This window comes from Anabrus simplex, chromosome 3 (assembly GCF_040414725.1).
Source record: "Anabrus simplex isolate iqAnaSimp1 chromosome 3, ASM4041472v1, whole genome shotgun sequence".
Classification (NCBI taxonomy): domain Eukaryota; kingdom Metazoa; phylum Arthropoda; class Insecta; order Orthoptera; family Tettigoniidae; genus Anabrus; species Anabrus simplex.
The window spans coordinates 373,220,554-373,242,024 of NC_090267.1; the positions used below are offsets into that span (position 1 = coordinate 373,220,554).

Below are 21,471 nucleotides of genomic sequence, written 5' to 3' on the forward strand. Positions count from 1 at the left end.
AACATGACACAATCACCTCAGTCACCACCGGTGAATGCAAACCAGCATCAGACACCTGCAATGAATATGCCAGCCCAGTCACAGTCTCCTGCTTATAATATAACACAAGGGACACATTGTGCTAATAATATTGCACAACAACAAGCCCAGTCTTCTGCACAACAGCTTCAGACCCCAGTGAGTAATACAGTTCAACAACACCAGATAGCTGCTAACATTATACAGCAATCACCGACGACTACATATAATGCACCACCACAGCATCAGACTTCTGGATCCAACATGACACAACAGTCTCTGCCACTTACATCGAATTCAACGATGCAACATCAACCTACTATCGCAAATGTGACGCAACCATCACAAACTTTAACACACAACTTGCCGGTGCAGCATCAGACTTCTGCATCCAACATGATTCAACAATCCCAGACACCTTTGATGAATACAACCCAACAACACTCTCCTGCTGCAGCGAACATAATGCAACAATCACAGACCTCAGCACATAACGTATTACAACAGCATCAGCCTTCAGGATCGAATATGACACAACAAAATCAGCCCTCTGTTGTGAACACAACTCAGCAGCAGAATACCCCAGTAAACATGATGCAACAACTACAGTCTTCTTCTCATAGTACAACACAGTCATCGTCATCTGGAATCAACGTGGCGCAACAACTTCACTCATCCGGAGTGAATATAGCCCAGCAGCATGGGGCCAGTACGATGCAACAGTCTCAGCCACCTACGCCAACTGTAGCTCAACAGAATCAGCAGCCTGTGATGAGTTCAATCCAACCAACTCAGTCACAAATTATGAATCAAACATTTCAACAACAGTCTCAACCAGCTGCAATGAGTGTGCCTCAGCAGACTCATTCCACAATGATGAATATGCCACAACAGCCTCAAGTATCTGTTGTGAACGTTCCACAACTACAGACTCCACAAAGTGAGCAATGTCCGCAGATGGCTCCAGTATATAACAGTCAGTAGGCTAGTTGAACACACAGTAATAGGAGCTGAACCAGCCCGACTTTATCATCGGGATCAGCCTAATATAGGCACGTTGAGCCGGAGGTCGGTCTGAAGGGCCATGGAAAAAGATTGCCAAATAGGCGTTTTAATACAGCAATGAAGAACGGCTCTGATCAACTGTTCTGGATAGGCAGTGGATGGTCAGAAACCATCTATGTTGAAATCATACAAAGATCAGATCAGATAAACTATTGGTTCATTTTAAGCCTTTTGGAACCGAACTGCACCGTGATGTCATATAATTTATCTGTATCGGGCTATTCTTGACACACTACTGCCATCCTGATTGTCCTTGTATTTGCTTGTTGTGGGTTATTGTATTAAAATTACTGATTTAATTATTCATAAAGTAGTAGTTCCATGGCATTTTCTTTAGATTATTAGCCACGACTGAAATTGGTCTATTAGCGAATAATTTTTATTTCGTTCTTTGCCATAATCTCCATGTGCTTGCTGTGTAAGTTACTCTGGTGATCACACTCCACTTTACATTTGTACCTAATCACGACTACAATTAGGGAACATATTCTGGGACTAGGTTACCAAGTTTTCAAGTCTGACAGGGAGTCCTTAACAATGTGTTCCCACCGATTTGATCCATTTTCAACATACGTGCAAGTCATGGCGAGAACTTTCACTAGTTCAAATTGGTAGGTGCAAATCTCATCCAGTTTCGGGAAAATGGAATTTAAATATTTCGAGAGTGCTTCAAAGGACCACTCGAGAACTGGATACATTTCTATAACCATCGCCGTCTGCTATGCTTATATCGCCTCGCAACTTCAGCCCGGACAGAATACATTCAGCAGTGCTAAAATCCTCCGCTAAGCAGCTCAGAGTGCTGCAAGGCTGTCCCTCGCCGTTCTACGCATCTGCTTGGTGCGGGTAGCTTAAACTCTTAACATCTTCTGACAGAAGGTTTTCCGACCGGACACTTGACACGTTCAAATTTTTCTATTGTTTCGCTAGTAATTTCGTCAAGAAAGCATGGAATTCCTATTTTACAAATCAGTTCGCACATTTTACAGCTTCACACATGAATCAGGAAATTATGGTCCTTACCCAAAAATTCAGTTGGATAATGCAGCTTAAATGAAGCGTCTCAGGTGTATATTAAATCTGTAAGTGGGTAACTTATTTTACACTTGCTGGTCAGCCGTAGCTCAATTTACACTGAGTTTACTTTTGCATTTGACGTACTGTAAAGCTCACACTGCACGCCACCGACGCCGTTCTACAGTAAAGAAACTAAAACCTGAAATTTAGATAAAACTGAGCGCAGTATACACCGAACCGGGATATCTTGAAAAGGTCAGCTTTTTCTGTTGCGATTATAGAGTTTTCATTTAAACAACGTATCCCAATCAGCATTATTTCAATCAGCACTTTGGTGAGTATTGGAGGAGAGCTTCCTAATCACAATCGAATGTCAATGCTTCCCCGTTTTCCTGCAAGGTGCGTTCGCTCTCTCGCTTCACTGTGACGTATCTTGCTACGTATGCTGCCAGCATTTACGTGACGTCAGCCCGGCCGTACTGGGCTAGCCTCATCGGGGGTCCAGCTGAGCACCTCTGCTCCAGAGTCTCTAGCCGAGTCTGTTATTACTTCTATTGAGAGTACTTGTATCAGTCACCTCATGGTCTTATTTCATACCTGACCTCTTTTGTTCATGTTTTATTTCTTTACGTCCCCGTAGGTACTAGGTTTGCGTTGCCGATACCTCACTCTTCGAAGGATCAGACCGTTTCATTACCTTTACCTGTGATTATACATTGCTAAAAAAAATTAGAAGAACAAGAATTTGATCGCGTGTTCCATGTAAGTTGTCCGTAATTAATATACTGCTGCTCTTATTCTTCCGACATGTTTTAAGAAAGGGGGGAATCCTGCACATTTCATTGGAAAGCAATGGCTCTTTGGCAGTAGTCAAATGTATCGTGCTATGCCTCAGAGTGAAATGGACGAGCAATGTCTCACTCTGTCAGCTAGTGAGGGTAAGTAAATAGTACGTCTATACTCTTTGTGTACGTTTCATCAATCGAAATGAAGTATCTGAATGGGGCAGAACGTGTTCGGGCAGTGACATTACAGCAGGAAGTTTGGACTATTCGTGCAGTGTCTACAGAGCTTCATTTGTTGTTGGGAGTGTTTGGAAACGATTTCATGAAACTGGTACACACACACGAAAGCCAGGGCAAGGGAGAAAACGGAAAACATCGGCCAGAGAAGACCGATATGTGGTGAACTGTTCTCTCCGCCTGCGCTGTGTGACTGTCCGGGACGTACAAAATGATCTAAGAACAGCAACTGGTTGCAGTATCAGTGACAAAATATCATACAGGCTACAAGAGGCAGGTTTAAGACCAATAAGGCTTCATCAGGTCCCTCAATTAACTGTTTGGCAAAAAAGAGATCGATTTCTATTTGCTGAAGACTGTAGGAACTGGCAGCTGCGTCCTTGGTTCAATATTATATTGTTTACAGACGAGTCCCGCTTTCATCTAACACGGTGCGACGGACGTATACGTGTATACCGTCGTCGTGGTGAACGTTGTAAGGAAGCAGCAGTCCAGAAAGTGGAAAGATTTGGCTGCGGCTCAGTCATGGCATGGGGTGGCATCACAATTGATGACCGATCGGATAATCAGAGGACGACTTAATGTTCAGAGATGTATCAACGAGATTATATTGGATCATATTATACCCATTGGGTCCCAAGTTTATTCTGAAATACGAAAATGCGAGAGCGCATTCAGCTGCAGCCACCATGAAACTCTACAGGACTTCGCGATTCAAACATTAGACTGGCCTGCTCTGAGCCCTGACCTCAGTCCCATTGAGCATTTATGGGATATGATGGACAGACAACTTCGGGCCCGTCCTGTAGCACTTCGGACTCTTTTAAAACTTGCAGAGATCCTTATTGAGGAGTGAAAAAAAATCCAAAAGGAACTGTTCGCAGAGTTGTCAGAACCATGCTTAGAAGATGTGAGGCAATAATCCGGACACATGGAGGGCCTACCAGATACTGAAATGTTTCTTTCTGTGCTCTATGTGAATTAATTGAAGAACTTTCCACTTTGGTTTACGAAATTGTGTTGAATGTTTGGTCATAGCACCAACATGTGTGATAAGAAGTGAACAGGATCTGTACTTTTCGGTTAAATAAAGGTTTCATTTTCCAGATAAAATGCCTGTTTTACTCCAACCATTCCTGGAAAAACAGTGCAGGTGTTTAAAATGTTGTCCCCATCATTTTCTGAGCAGTTTAGTTGAGGGAGGGGGGGGGGGGGTGGTTGTTCATTTGTACTTCCTCTGAAAAAAGTAATCATCACCTTCTTCTTCTTCTTATTCTATTCTTCCTCACCTCCCGTGAGTGGTGGGGGTGGTAGAATAACACCCACGGTAACCTCTACCTGTCGTAAGAGGCGACTTAAAGGAGCCCCCCAGGAGCTCTTATCTTGAAGTGTTGGCAGGCGATCACGGGACCCTAGCTGAGTCGTGACATTACTTCCACTTACTTGTGCCAGGCTCCTCACTTTCGTCTATCCTGTCCAACCTCCATTGGTCAACTCTTGTTCTTCTCCGACCCTGACGCTATTAGTTTGCGAGGGATAGAGAGTCTTCAATGTTCACACCCTTCGTGACCCTTGTCTTTTTTGGCCGATATCTTCATTTTTAGAAGTGTCGGACCCCTTCCACTTTTTTCTCTCAGACTAGTATTACAGAGAGGATGGTTGCCCAGTTGTACTTCTTATTAAGAGAGTAAAACCCCCCACCCCACCACCACCACCACCACCACCACCACCACCACTGTATTCTTCCTGACCTTTTCACAATGATTAGGAGTTGGCAATGGATGTGAATTTGGCTTAGTTTCATGACCGGACAAGACAAGCTCAAATACCCAGTTCCTGAGACAGAGAAAGTAACTATACGCAGTTAAAATCCCCGGTTCGACCGGCAATCGAACCCAGAGACCTCTGAACCGAAGGGAGTACGTTGACTATTCAGCCAAGGAGCCGAATCACTACCACCGACATTATTATTATTATTATTATTATTATTATTATTATTATTATTATTATTTCCAAGCTGCTTTACACCTCACCGATACAGATAGGTCATATGGCGACGATGGGATAGGAAAGCTCTAGGGGTGAGGAGGAAGCGGCCGTGGCCTTAATCAAGGTACAGCCTGATGTGAAAACGGGAAACCATGGAAAACCATTTTCAGGGCTGCCGACTGTGGGTTCGAACACACTATCTCCCGAATGCAAGCTCTCAACTGCGCGCTCCTAACCGCACGGCCAACTCGCTTGGTCTTATTGTTATTATTTCGTTTGTTAATTTACATTTAATTAATTAAATAATAATAATAATAATAATAATAATAATAATAATAATAATAATAATAATAATAATAATAATAATAAGAATCTGTTGGCTGAATGGTCAGCGTTGAGGTCTTCAGTTCAGAGAGTCCCGCGTTCGATTCCCGGCCGGGTCGAGAATTTTAATCGCATCTGATTAATTCTTCTGGAACGGGGACTGGGTATTTGTGTTTGTCCCAGCATTTTTCTCTTCATATTCAGACAACACACCACACTACATCCTTCCACGTGCGGTTGGCGTCAGGAAGGGCATCCAGCAGTAAAACAGAGCCAGATTTACATGTATGACACATTCGCAGGCACGGCCCCACCGGTGTGGGAAAACGGCAGAAGAAGAGAAAGAAGAAGAAGAAGAAGAAGAAGAAGAAGAAGAAGAAGAAGAACATAAGGTGTTGAGCGGTTGAATTGTGCATGTTTATTAAGGTGACATTGGAAACATGGACTCCAGGCAAACATACATTTACCAAAAGAGAAATATGTTGATACAGTTTGTAGAGATGCAGTGTAGTTTATTGCGAGGATATGTTCTTGTAATGTTCAAATGCACTGCGAGAAGCATCCTAGAATCGGCAGTGGTTGATAAGGGTGTGCTCAGTGAGTACTACAGAATAATGTAAATGTAATGGTCGGAGACAGCTCTGTGGATCACTCGTGCCAGGTCATCAAAGGAGATTATGGTGGATCTTTATTGCGACGACATCGTAAGGTAATGGATTTATGCATGCAGGCTTAACACAGTTTTATGATGGCAGTGGTCCCGCAGAGGAAGATAACGGACGTAAAATTTCCATGGGGCCACGGTCAGATGCTATAAAGTGGAATAAAATTACGCCGGCTAAAATTCTCGAAAGAAAAGAAAATATTGATAAAACTTCTGTATAGTCGGTCTCGAGGAACGAGGAGCTAGAGTTAAGAAGTTCAGCTCACAACTTTTAATATGCCAAAGGATGTGGATTTCTTTCCGCCTAACTTTCTACCTAATAATGTTATAATTAACTTCTCCAGCATGACTAGTTCCACCGACACGCGGGATGGCTGATGCGGATCTCTCTACATCATTCATTTCTGTTGAACACCAGGTCTTCCTTCAACTCTAGTTCTTTAAGATACGAGACGACAGAGTCCTGCATTTTCTGTTCCCTGATCTTCCCATGTAGTCACTTCCTCTCCACATGACGTGGTCAAACCGTCTTAGTCTTAATAATGTTGCTGGCTTTACACCCTACTAACTACTTTTACGGTTTTCGGTGACGCCGAGTTGCTGGAATTTAGTTCCACAGGAGTTCTTTTACGTGCCACTACATCTACCGACACGAGGCTGACGTATTAGAGCACCTTCAAACATCACCGGATTGAGCCAGGATCGAACCTGCCAAGTTGGGGTCAGAAGGCCAGCGCCTCAACCGTCTGAGCCACTCAGCCCGGCGTCTTAGTCTTGGCTCGTAGATCTTGTATTCAACGCTTGTCCAGTAGAGTTCTATTCCTGATTCTAACTTTCTTTGAAAAGCCGCATGCAATTCTCTATGATACTTTTTCCAAACCATACGTTAAAACAGGATTAATTACAGTCCTCTAAATGAAACAGTTGAGGTTTCATGGCAACCTCTTGTTACACAGGTCTCCCTCAGTTGCTCTCCATTTGTACCAGACAGATCTCATTCATGTTTCACTGTCATTATACACCACTGAACCCACATATGAATGTTACAATAAACTAGGCTACTTAATTCTAGCAAAGTGTCGAACGTGATAAAAGAGTACCAACGTGTTGGCTGCCGAGTCTGTTGCATAGTTCTGGAGTGATCACAGATGCAGGGTAATGTGGTGTTATTGGAATAAAACTGATGCGATGAACTGAAGATCCTACAAAGAGTTAGTATCAACAGCCTTTCGTCTAGCAGAAAGAATACTGTACATCAACAGAATTCCCTGCCTCTCGTGTGAGTTGAGCCGGGGACGTTACCAACCGCCAGGGGCTCTGAGTTACGGAACATGGGTTGGCGACCTGTTGAACTTCTGAAGGGTGTCTTTTAGGATGTTAGCTCACTTTGGAGTATTCCAAAAGAAATCCACCATTTACCAGCTGACACACACAATGTAATCCTTCTTTTAACAACTCTTGAAAAACGCATTTGGAGACCCCATGCTATACAGATATGACTCTTCTGAATGGCTTACCATTCTGAAGGAGTTTAGGACCTCTTGCTGAGTATGGCATTGCTTCCACTTATTTTTGCCAGCCTGCTCACTTATATCTTCCCCTCTGCAGGTGGGATAGTACAGTACGAATATATGTCATTCGCCACCATTGACAATCGCTCCCACCTTAAAATGTATGACAATCTCTTCCAGCTTAAAATGTGTGACAATCGCTCCCAGCTTAAAATGTATGACAATCGCTCCCAGCTTAAAATGTGTGACAATCCCCCCAGCTTAAAATGTATGACAATCCCTCCCAGCTTAAAATGTATGACTATCGCTCCCAGCTTAAAATGTATGACTATCGCTCCCAGCTTAAAATGTATGACAATCCCTCCCAGCTAAAAATGTATGACTATCGCTCCCAGCTTAAAATGTATGACAATCCCTCCCAGCTTAAAATGTATGACTATCGCTCCCAGCTTAAAATGTATGACTATCGCTCCCAGCTTAAAATGTATGACAATCCCTCCCAGCTAAAAATGTATGACTATCGCTCCCAGCTTAAAATGTATGACAATCCCTCCCAGCTTAAAATGTATGACTATCGCTCCCAGCTTAAAATGTGTGACAATCGCTCCCAGCTTAAAATGTATGACTATCGCTCCCAGTTTAAAATGTGTGACAATCCCTCCCAGCTTAAAATGTGTGACAATCGCTAACAGCTTATAATGTGTGACAATCCCTCTCAGCTTAAAATGTGTGACAATCGCTCCCAGTCCACCAGCTGTTTACACCTGCGCGTGACTCACTGTCCGGCTCCCATCCCTGAGATAATGACCGCTGGAATAACCACGGGAAATTTCACAGGACTATTACTTTCACTCCAAAAACTGCACTTGCCTGCTAGCCCCACATCCTCTCATTTTCGCTCCGAGTGTCATAGTGTTCTGGTCATAATCAACGAACAGTCACGGGAAGCAGTAATCTAACCTAACCTAACCTGAACGCATGTGATGGACTCGCAGAGCCAGTGTAACACTTTCCCCGTACGAGCTGGCCTGTCGAACACTGCTGGATTTAAATAGTAAAGAGAGGTAGCGTGGAAAACCTTCAGAAAGACTCTTTAATGAGAACGACCCCTTCTGGGGCGATCGTCCATGGTGAACAGCTGGACTGGACTAATGGACTGGGAACAATTGTCACACATTTTAAGCTGGGGAGCGATTGACACTAGTGGCCATTGACAGGACACCATAGAATACACCAGCTGTAACCCTTGCCTGTCGTAAGAGCGACTGAAAGGGGAATGCCCAGGGGCTCTCAACTTGGCGACCGCGGGTTTCCTAACTGAATCTGTCATTGCTCCGACTTGTTGTACTTGTGGCGTGTTTCTCACCTTCATCTTTTCTATCCGATCTTCCCTGGTCAATCGCGACGTCGTTTTCACGACTTTCCCTATCTTTTGCTGATACTTTCATTCTTCGAAGGCTCAGACCTCTTCCATATCTTCTTCTAATTAAAGAAGGAATGACTTCCCAATTGTACTTCCTCTATAAACAATTACCACCACCATCACGTTTCAAAACACAGAAAGTTTTATTAGCATTTCCTTATAAGGGGACATTAATTAGTCCTTTCAGGAACGTCAGTATCATAGACCAATAACTGTTAAGTATAGAATTTTATTGGTTCATGTTACACTTGAATGTTCTTATCTAGAGACCAGAGCAACAGTTTGAGAATAATGTAACAATGAGAGTCAAGTGTAACTACTGTCTGATACAGCGTTTAAAGAGTGCAGGGACAACAATAATTCTCGTGTTCCTTTGTCTTAGGTACCTTTACAACATATTTTTGCTTTAATTTAGTAGTGTGGGAGAATGTCAAATGAACCGAATCAATAGGTCTTTCCTCTTCAACTTTCAGAATCTCTTTAGGTGGCCCGCCCCTCTCCTTCAGTGTGCGGGGTGAAACTTAATCCGTTAATTAATTATACAGTCTTTCCTGGTCGCTGGTAGTCTATTCTAGCAGCTGATCAACTATCTAACTAGAGATTTAAACGTATCAGAACGCTTTTAAAATACTGTTTGTACTGGGCTAATGTTTAGTACCGTATACATAAATAAATAATACAGCCTAATGCAGTGGTCTGAAAAGTAATTGGGGGGGGGGTCTTTGATTGGAAATTAATATATTGGTACAAACTTCATCTCATTTTTGAACAATTATTATTATCATCCTGAGATTCTCTGTACAGTAAGCCAGGTAAGACACTCTTCCGCTCATAATCAAAACTGCTATACTTTCATAGAAAAACACTACCTCACTTAGGATTTCACAATTGCTGACTATGAAGACCTGTCAGCATGGATTCGGAGATTAGGTGCAGTCACACGTCTTTGTCTACGGCAATTACACCAGAGTCTTTTCCTGTCCGAACCTACCATCCGTGGCGCCAACTTCCACCCATTCTAGCGTAATAACACTAAGCCACTTGACAATATTACCGTCACTACCTCGTCCCTCTGTGCAAGGTACTCTGTTCTTGGAGCATGCTAGTATTTCAAGCGCATACCATACGTATGTAATTAGAGAATTCTGAGAAACGGAGCGCTATACAGATGGCGCAGATGATCATTTACTGTAGTTACATTTGACTCTCACTGTCAAATAAAATAAAGAAAAAGCAGCACAAACCCTACTGACTGGGGATTTCGCACTTCGAGAGGTGGTTTTACGTCCATGAGATGCAACGCCTGGGGCTGTGATAGTTCCACGGTCCATAGCGTAGCCACGGGATTCCGAGTACCAGCCTGAAACATAATAAGAACATATTATCAGCAATAATATTTTCTGCTATAAAAAATACAAGTTTGATTCTCCGTACTGCCGAAGTCCCTGCTGCCATCAGATACATGAACCACCGGACCACTTGAAATTACAGGCAGTACAACGTAAGTAATATCAATAAAAATAATCGAACATTATGAAGTCTGAAAAAAAATCGTCTTTCGTTCGTATAGAACTACAACTGACATCTTGTAAGAATTAGCCATAGAATGAATATTCTACTGTGTCAGGCTGAGTGGCCCTGACGGTGGAGTGATGCGAGCCCAAGTTGGAGGGTTTGATTCCAGCTCAGTCCTGCGGTATTCGAAGATGCTGAAAACTGCTACCTCGTGTCGGAACATTTACTGGTACGTAAAGGAACTCCTGTTGCAAAAAATTCCGGCAACTCTGCATCTCTGGAAATCGTAAAGGTAATTGGTAAGACGTAAAACTAAGAAATTATTATTATTATTATTATTATTATTATTATTATTATTATTATTATTATTATTATTATTATTATTATTATTATTATTATGTAGCTGCAGTCAGGGCAGCCAACCAATATCTGGAGACTTGTTTCAGTGGGATATTGCTATTTGCTTTACGTCGCACTGACACATATAGGTCTTATGGCGGCGATGGGGTAGGAAAGGCCTAGGAGTTGGAAGGAAGCGGCGTGGCCTTAATTATGGTACAGCCCCGGCATTTGCCTGGTGTGAAAATGGGAAACCACGGAAAACCATCTTCAAGGCTGCCGACAGTGGGACTCGAACCCACTATCTCCCGATTACTGGATACTGGCCGCACTTAAGCGACTGCAGCTATCGAGCTCGGTCCAGTGGGATATAATAATAATAATAATAATAATAATAATCATAATAATAATAATAATAATAATAATAATAATAATAATAATAATATTATGTGTGGTTATTGCTAGCCTGGTGAAACCCTTGTAAGGCCCTGATAAAAATTGGCACCATCTACTATGTCTGGGACTCTACATGTTTAATGTGGTGTATGATAGTGTCGTGTGTTGTGTGTGATTTGCAGGGATGTTAGGAACAATACAAACATACAGTATCCAAGGCAACGAACGGTTTATGACTATGATTAATACTCCTCGAGCTGACGTGAATCAACCTCGGAGTGCCGAAGACCGAAGGTCAAGATGCTGAACACTCATCTATGGAACCGGACGACAGTTTCATAGTAAGACCCTTAGTCAGCAAGACAACAGAATGTGTCACGTTGCGTCAGTTGTGGGAATAGTTACTGGGACAGGAAAAGGCCCCTTATGCATTCTAAAGTTTTGCCTTGTCATTATAGATCGCTACTAAACATCTCTATTAGTAGTATTCAATGTACTGTATACCACATCGATACGGATCGTGAGGATGATTGTTTACAACTAACACATGATATATTATTCAGTTAGTGCTGTTATACAGCTTCAATATTTTGCTCTAAAATCGTTAAATATAAGTTTGTTCGCAGAACGAATCCGTGATAGTTCGATTTATCGTCGATATGCGCATGCGCGGTTGGCAACTAGTTTGAAATGTGACGAGCTAATTTCCACTAAGAACGGAAGTGGTTGGAAACGTCTGCTATTTTGAACCAACGTGTTTTGTATTCTGTAAGCTTCAGAAATTAATTAGGATTTTATTCGTAACTTCAGGTTTAAAAATTGATGAACACGGTATGATAACGTGAATGACTACATAGTATTAGTAATATTAGTTGAAAGTCTGAATATATATACTTAGACATAAATACAGAAGTGGGTTATATTTTCATATTTGGTAAATTTTACTTATTTTGTAAGGTTACTTCAGCAATTAATCACGGCCGTGAAGTAATTCCCAGGTCAGTTATGAAACGAACATAGATGGCAGTGGATATGCGCGCGCATATTCTGACTCGCTGACTGAAAGAGTTTTCGTCCAGGATCAGAAACTGTTCTAACGGTTTGCTGATGGCTTCCAACAGTTTGAAAAGTTTGTACGAACAACACATTAGTGGTCAGCAACTCTGATGATCGCTACTACGAACGCGAATTTGAATGTGCGCATGCGTCTGATAGATGACAACAGTTTCTCACTGTACTACGAACAAAGCTTATATCACAGCCAGGTCTGATGCAGTCCACACTGACCAGGATAATATTGACTTTAAATGAAGACAAATAAATGAAATATGGCTGACCTGTTCTTTTTTTTTTTTTTTACAATTTGCTTTATGTCTCTCAGACACAGACAGGTCTTTTAGCGACGATGGGGTATGAAAGGGATAGGAGTGAGAAAAGGCGGCCGTGGTCTTAATTGCGGTACAGCCCCAGCATGTGCCTGGTGTGAGAATGGGAAACACCGGAAAACCATCTTCAGGGCTGTCGACAGTAGGGTTCGAACCCACTCTCTGCCGAATGCAAGCTCACAGCTGCGCGCCCCTAACCGTACGGCTAACTCGCTCGGTGAGGGCTTCAGGTGCATACAGTTCATTAAGTTGTGTGGCCTTAAGTAACAAGTGCTCCGGAGAAGTAGGTTTTCAGTTCTGACTCCCAGTGTGTATGCAACCTCTTTGGTGTACCTGTGCAACGGGACGGTCTACTCTTACTTAAGGCGAATACAGTAGGTTCATACCATAAGCAAAGGAGTCTTTCAACGATGAACTTGATGGGGTGAAGCATTGTACGCGTGGGATGGTAAATTCGCTTACAGTAGAGCATTAGTAAATGTCCCAGTTGTCTATTGTTTGTTACTGAATTGAACAGAGGCCTTGTAGTAACGATGAGTTTGTAGATATGCTGTTAGCGTACGGAGAAAGCGGAAGAAATGGATTTTTGTGGGGTTACATGGGTGACAATTTACGAAACGTTATAAAATATTAGGGTTGATTTTGTAAGAAAGATTCGGGCAGCAAGTGATAGTGCCACACTCTTCATGCTGTGGAGGGTTCAACAAAGTGTTACGAGGTGTACAGTGCCTTGCGCGGAAAAAACAAAACAAAAAAGTAAAATAAAAAATAAACGTATTTTGCAGATAAAATGGTGCTACACCATCACGATTTTGCGCTATTTACGTTTTCTTCATTCCATTCTTTAGAGTAGATCGTTCCACTGCACAGGTAAAGCAGAAAGGTTGCCGATACGCCGGGTATTTGGAATGAAAATTTGCACTTCCCGTCTGGTGGCCATGATCTTGAAGGCGTCTAGTTTTTACGGGCTGACACCGTGGTTCACCGGTTCGAGTCCCGTTGGTGGAAACAAATTTCATCATCAGAATTATTATCAGCAGTGTAGGGGAGGTGGTGGCATACAATTTCTAATCACTAGATTGCGAGACAAAAGCTGTGTGGCTGTATGTTTGATCTCACAACTACCGAGCTCGATAGCTGCAGTCGCTTAAGTGCGGGCAGTATCCGTAAGTTAGTGGGTTCGGACCCCACTGTCGGCAGCCCTGAAGATGGTTTTCAGTGGTTTCCCATTTTTACACCAGGCAAATACTGTTTACCCTAATTAAGGACGGGGTCAAAATTGATTAATAATCCAAGTTGTTTAACGTCCGTCCGTCAGCGAATGTGGTTCCAACATGGGTAGTACATCTCTGAACACCGCTCGTTCACCTGATCTTACCTCACTTGATTTGTTCTTGTGGGACCATGTGAAAAGCCTTGTGTTTGAGACACCTGTCGAGACTGAAGAGGATCTCTTGGCAAGAATTCTCGCTGCCTGCGACGCTTTTCAGACGACATCGCAGGGATATTAGAAGGGGTACGACTGAACTTTGTACGACCATACCATGCCTGCACTGAAATAGCGTATGGCTTTTAGTGCCGGGAGTGTTCGAGGACATGTTCGGCTCGCCCGATGCAGGTATTTTGATTTGACTCTCGTAGGAGACCTGCGTGTTGTGATGAGGATGGAATGATGATGAAAACGATACATAGGCTACACCCAGCCCTCGTGCCAGCGGAATTAACCAATGATGGTTAAAATTCCTGACCTTGCCGGGAATCGAACCCGGGACCCCTGTGACCAAAGGCCAACACGCTAACCATTTAGCTATGGAGCCGGACCATGCCTGCACTGACGCAGGTTAACGCTATTTCGAATTAAGGAGCAGCTTTTGAAACTCGTGCAGGTAAAGGGCTTAAATGAGTAGAATTTTTCTTAACTTTTGACTCGATCGTTTGCCGGATGTGGTTCCTTATCTCAAATTGATCCATTTGTAACATCATCACGGATATACCCTATATAATACTATATATTTTTTTCCTTTGTCTGCGAATAATTTTCTCATCCTGTCGTATTCGTATGCTCCGTAATATCTTTCCTATTGGTGCCACACGTGCCATACTCCAAATACTACTACTACTAATAATAAGCACGAACGAATTTTTATGGTAGCATTATCTCCGTGTATCACCACTGTATGAATGAAGCCTGCCCCTCCATAACCAGCCGTCAGGAGCGGAGTAAGCAGCACCTGCTCCCTAGAGCAACAAGCTCATGACCCATATCTTTAAACACCAACCACCACCACCACCACCACAACCTTACCCATGGGTGGGGACGGTAGAATTCATCCATGGTATTCTTTACTTTTGCCGCTCCCTTCAACCTTGGAAGAGTCGGACCTATTCCATTTTCCCCCCTGATTGGTGCCAAGGGAGGACAGTAACCTATACTTCTACAAAGTATATCCTCATAAAACAATAATCACGTCTACCACCACAACCAACACCACCAGACAACCTGACAAAAATAAATAAGTGTACAACAATATTAAATCATTATAATCATAGACAATCACAGCAACATGAATATCTGAGATTTATAAGCTTTTAGAGCAAAATCAACAATTTTCCAGAAGAACGTCATGGATTCCAAGGCGAAGCTAAATTTCCTCCCAATGGCCATCAACTGAATTCATTTCGGGAATGCGTGGTAGTGAGATCATGGGACATGCTATGAGACTGCAATTTTAAGAGATGTCATGCACTTTATTAATCTTATTTGGAACGCATAATTCTTAAGTAACATTGTGCATAGAATGAAGATTGTATGCTATTTTTAACTTCGAGAAGATTTCATATTCGGGACTGATATATAGAACGACGTTTTGTACTTGGTGATGAATGAGGTCACACCATGTGTCATGTTTTTAAATTTTATTTCCTACAGTGCCATTGAAATGTTTGAAGTATTACAGTCTTCATCACGAATTGTAATGTCCCTGCCTCTTCAGATCACAAAAAGCCACGATGACGCTATAGTGTCATATATTGATGTATTTTTCTGTACACCGGAATTCAACTATTAATTCTCGCCGTGTGCTCTTGACATCTCCGTGATATATCATTCAATTGTAGTATTGATTTACCAACTGTTACGATACGTATCGCACTGTAAAGTACATTAATCCAACGAATGGATAGGTACTCTCGTTAAAGCCAGGTCGTTCCCTTCATAAAGGCCAATTTTTGGAAAGGATTTCCAACGCACCCACAGTCCTAGCACACCAAGAGCTATTACGCATACTGCACTTCTTCTTTTACCACACCTGTGGATTTATCTCTGTTTTACGGCCGGAGGCCCTTCCTGACGCCAACTCTATCTGGAGAGATGCAATCACTATTGAGTGTTTGGTATGTGGTGTGATGTCTGAATAAGAAGAGGAGAGCGTTGGGAGGAACACAAACAATCAGTCCCCGAGTCAGAAATTAATCATACGCTATTAAAATCCCCGATCTGGCCGGGAATCGAACCTGGGACCCTCTGAATCGAAGCCAAGGTATCGGACATTCCGCATACTGCACTATATGCCAAATATTCGTCATTATACCCACGATTCGGATTAAGAAAGAGTTTCAAATGAGACATTTGCCGCAACAGTTCAAAAGCAATGGTTTCCCAGAAGAACAGGTGATGTTAAATGAACTTCCTTCACATGTATCTCTCGGAATGGGACGTTCTTTCATATTTCCCAGGCGTTCCATCATTTAAAAAATATTTCAGACTTACTTATAGAAAACACAAATTTCTGAAAATCAAACGTACGAGATCACGATGGAATAAGCATATTGTAACAGGAACGCCCGTACTTCAGTTTATCGGAGAGCATGAGGAACGACAAGGCGTGTACGGCCCATGCTAAGAGAGTAAGAGAGAAGGGTAGTGAAAGAAAAATTCATGATTAAGTGGATCCTTCAGTTTATTCAATAAATAGGCAAATAATTATGTCACCTTTTATAGCTGAATTGTAGATTTGTCCCTGAGGGCGTGAAGAGGACGTTGTCCCGCGGCGGCTGCGTCGTCTTGCGGTCGGCGTCGGCGTTGTCTTCCGTCGTTGGTGTTTGTATTAGTGTTGATGACTCGAACCAGAGGCAGGAACGAGGAAATGTGGAGCTTCCACATTTGACGTCATGGGGTACTGGTGTGACACTTCCCTATGGCGAAGCACGCCGAAATAGTTCCCACAGTAGCAAGGATAAAGTTAGAGTCACAGTTCGTATTTGGAATAATACGCAAATGAAACAATCTAGAACCTTCCGAGGTGCGGTGATCAAGCACTTCATAAAGAAAATTAAATTTATCGAGTACAGTCTCTGCACTGTACTCCACCAGCATAATACATTTGTTGAAATAAATGACAGTCCAAATTCCCGTACGTCGTGATTTTCAGATTAACACTGGCACTTAAGATCATAATGCAACACAGTTCAACGGATAGACATAGTCTTTAAATGAAATTGAGGCTGGCTAGAAATACTACCCCTGCTTTCACACAGTCTTTGAACGAAATCAATGCTGGCACAGTTAATGCAAGAACACAGTCTTTAAATGAAATAAAGCTGACACAATTAATGCAAGAACACAGTTTTTAAACGAATTCAAAGCTGGCACCGTTTATGGGAGAACACAGTCTTTAAATGAATTCAAGCTGGCGAGAACACAGTCTTTAAACGAATTCAAAGCTGACACAATTAATGCAAGAACACAGTCTTTAAGGGAACTTGGGACACATTTTCTTATTTTCCACAATTTTTGAGCAATCACAATGAAATTTTTATGGAATATGTAGGACTACTATGGAAAGAATATATTTTAATTTCAGCTGAATATCCTTATTAGTTTATGAGATATGGTGTACTTTGTGTTTATGACACTCGCAAAACAGGCAACTTTCAAAAAGTTCCCTGCGGGATGGATTTTTACCTGAGAGTTTGAAAACTTGTGAAATGATTCTTCCTTATAACATAAAAAAACTCTAGGATGGAATTTTTGATTCACCCTATGTTGATCAATTAACTCCTGTTTCAAATTTTTAATTTTATTTCATGTAATTTTCCACTAATTTTCTGTACATTTTGCCTCATAAAATGAGTATATTGAAGAAAAATGCAAAATCCATCCTACAATTTCTTTGTTAGGTCACATAGAAGCTACACACAAACTTTGGTAAATATAGGTTTAGATTTGACCCGCATGGAACACTGCAGGTTACAAAAAATGGTGTTTTGAGTTAAATGAATTTTAGTTCTAAAACCATTAAAAATTTTCATAATGGCCTTTCCAAATCTCTTAAAATTCACTAGCACTATACCTCCTATCCTCCTGTTTCTTCTTGGCTTCCTCCCTGTGCACCTTGAGGATTTTCAGTCTTTTCCTGGCCGTTTTCTTTTGTTGGCTGACTGACCGCTGACTGTCAAATTTTCTTCTTTCATCTCTGTGTGGCAAGTTTGGTGCATACTGGTGAAAGTTTATAATTCCTTACAGCCATTTTCATTTCCTGTGTTGCACTGCATCACATGTTGTATTCTGAAACTGCATTAGAAACAGCTATTCCAAGTCTTTTTGAGGACACAAAAGTCTCTTTTGGGCACTTTTTCCATATACATGCATGAAGACTTTCATTGGAATTTTGAGTAGCCCCTCTACAACATCTAGACAGAAGTTCTGTTGATGCCAGCCTTTGGTATACAGGCACAATTTTCAGCAGCATTGCAGTTGCGAATTAAACTGACATTTTTTGTGGGTTTTGAGGGGTTTGTCTTGTTGTGATACTCTTGTTATAGAAGCACCATGATTCAAGTCCTAAGAGGCATTTCTTATGCTTAGGATCTTCATCTGTGGAGGAGTAATGGTATAGTGAGGCATATATTGCAGATTTCATATTATCTACTGAGGGAATATTTGGACAAATTGCCTGCCTATAATAATTTGTGAGCTTCACAATAGTTGCTTCTTTCAAACTTCCAGGACCCCTTCCACCAAGTGTAGTTCCTTTTACTTTCTACTCTTTCACCAAATTCCTCAAACCAGTCCCCATCCTTTTTGCAACATGGTTAATGCACTCTTCTTTCTTCAATTGTACATCTGGTCAATATACTGCTTCCTTTGAAAGGTGGAGAAATGTTTTGGCATCCCCATCAAAAAGCACAGTTGTGTAGCGCATGCCACATTCTTCCACTGATCTTTTCCATAAAATATCAGCTGCAAATACTTTCACTGCTACATATGATCCCTCATAATTCCTGGAGCATTTTCCCACATGCTTTATGACCTTCCAGCCATACATTATATTCTGGAGAATCATCACCCAGTTCATGAGCAGTTACAACACACATGTGACAATATTTAGATAACACATGGTAATCTATAACTAATCCACTCAGAATGTCAATCACTATGCCAATGCCACAGAGAGATGTATGGCCACGCTTGTGCCATGTTCCATCAAATGATACAGCAATGTCAAGCACTTGTTTACCTACATTGGATGGATCTACTTCCTCATGATTTGATATAATATTCACTAACAATTTCCCGCAACCTTGCTTGCAATTCACGAAACTGACCAAAACAAACCCAATAGTAAACAAGGAAGTGTATAGGCTGATGTCAGGCTGTCCACTAACTTATTAAATATATGCATTTGGTTACAACTCTCAAACATATTAAAATACTACTTCTATAAACACATAGAATTTTTCAAGTCAAACATGTCACTAGAATGGATATAATTATAAACATGTTCTAAAATATTAAGTTTTATGTTGACTAAATTATAGGTTGAAGTAGTTCATAACATAGCCAACAGATGGCAGTATATATTCCAGTATTCAAAAATTGTGTCATCTCAATGCTACTGAAAGGAGGGAATTAATGGTAACAGAAGGGAACACTGATAGCCGAGCATACAGAGAAAAGGGGGCGTGGTGGAGAATCAAATGACCGTGCAGAGCCACATAAAAACGGCCGTAACTACGTCAAAAATAGTCACAGCGGCACAAAACAACTTTTGTTATGTAGAGCAAGGTTAATATAATTTATTTATGCCAGAATTCAAATTCCGACAATTTCATCCATTTACCGAAAAAAATGTGTCCCAAGTCCCCTTAAACGAATTCAAAGCTGGCACAATTAATGCAAGAACACAGTCTTTAAACGAATTCAAAGCTGGCACAGTTTATGTGAGAACACAGTCTTTAAATGAATTCAAGCTGGCGAGAACACAGTCTTTAAACGAATTCAAAGCTGACACAATTAATGCAAGAACACAGTCTTTAAACGAATTCAAAGCTGGCACAGTTAATGTGAGAACACAGTCTTTAAATGAATTCAAGCTGGCACAGTTTATGTGAGAACACAGTCTTTAAATGAATTCAAGCTGGCGAGAACACAGTCTTTAAACGAATTCAAAGCTGACACAATTAATGCAAGAACACAGTCTTTAAACGAATTCAAAGCTGGCACAGTTTATGTGAGAACACAGTCTTTAAATGAATTCAAGCTGGCGAGAACACAGTCTTTAAACGAATTCAAAGCTGACACAATTAATGCAAGAACACAGTCTTTAAACGAATTCAAAGCTGGCACAGTTTATGTGAGAACACAGTCTTTAAATGAATTCAAGCTGGCGAGAACACAGTCTTTAAACGAATTCAAAGCTGACACAATTAATGCAAGAACACAGTCTTTAAACGAATTCAAAGCTGGCACAGTTTATGTGAGAACACAGTCTTTAAATGAATTCAAGCTGGCGAGAACACAGTCTTTAAACGAATTCCAATATACAGCCGGACCGAGAGACGAATTATGTCGCGACGGCTTACTTGCACACACTCGCTGACTCACGGCTTACTGCCGACTCACTCCACTCTCTGCCTTCAGCACACTGCCGTCGCATACCGCGCACTCCCTCTGCTTTACTGCAGGCTCTCTGCTTACATTCTGCCTTACCCCAGGCTGGCGACTCGCTTATATTTCGTTCATGCAGCAATGGAACACGAAGGAACCTTCTGCGTGACGTCGCTTATCCTTGGCCGGTGTTCTGGAACGTCGCGAACTTGCTCGCAGTTCCCATTATGCCTGTGCGCTCGGCGCAAGTTTTAAAGGCTTACGGCCGGGTGTTAGCGAGCTTCTCTTAATAAAAGAATGAAACGTGAATGCTCGTAGGGTGTTACCGTTTCATCTCCCCCCCTGCTCGGGAAAAAGAAAATTGCTGGGCGATTTTCTTTTCGCTCATCTCCTAGTAAAGTATTTCAAAAACTTGAACAGTCTTCTCACTATAGCCAGAGGATTAATGTAAGGTGTGACGCATTTTGATATGATTCCATCATTCTCCATCTGTTTAATGATGACCCGTGCTTCTTCCAAGTACTTCATGGGTATCGGATAAGGCCGTTTCTTATAAGGTGATGTGTCAGTAACATCTAAGTGGTGCTTGAAACCCTTAATGACTCCAGGTTTCTCAGAAAACACATCTGGAAACTTCTTAAAAAGCTCTTGGATTGCCTTTATTACTTTATCATCATCGTAATCTGGGCTTTCAGCTACATTGGCGAAAAGCGTGAAGTTGTAGTGGTCCTCGTTAAACTCATCGTCGATAATGGACGCCATCTGGTCCTCTACGGGTCCCACTTCCTCGGGTCGCCCCTCTTCGTGGACGCTTTCTTCGACAGGCGGAGCCTCGCTCATCTTGCCTTCTACTATGCCCACCGGGGTCTCACATTCCGGATTCTTCACGTCATTATAAGTAACCAACTGTAGCCC

The 21,471-nt window shown here is 41.8% G+C and overlaps 1 protein-coding gene across 1 annotated transcript in view; it reads right to left on the minus strand.

Moving 5' to 3' along the window:
* LOC136866814 (inactive dipeptidyl peptidase 10) overlaps positions 1 to 21,471 on the minus strand; it is a 1,081,356-nt gene that overhangs the window by 138,775 nt on the left and 921,110 nt on the right. The window contains exon 8 of the mRNA XM_067143919.2: positions 10,278 to 10,393. Within this exon, the coding sequence (XP_067000020.2) occupies positions 10,278 to 10,393 (116 nt within the window). The remainder of the gene's footprint in view (positions 1 to 10,277; positions 10,394 to 21,471) is intronic.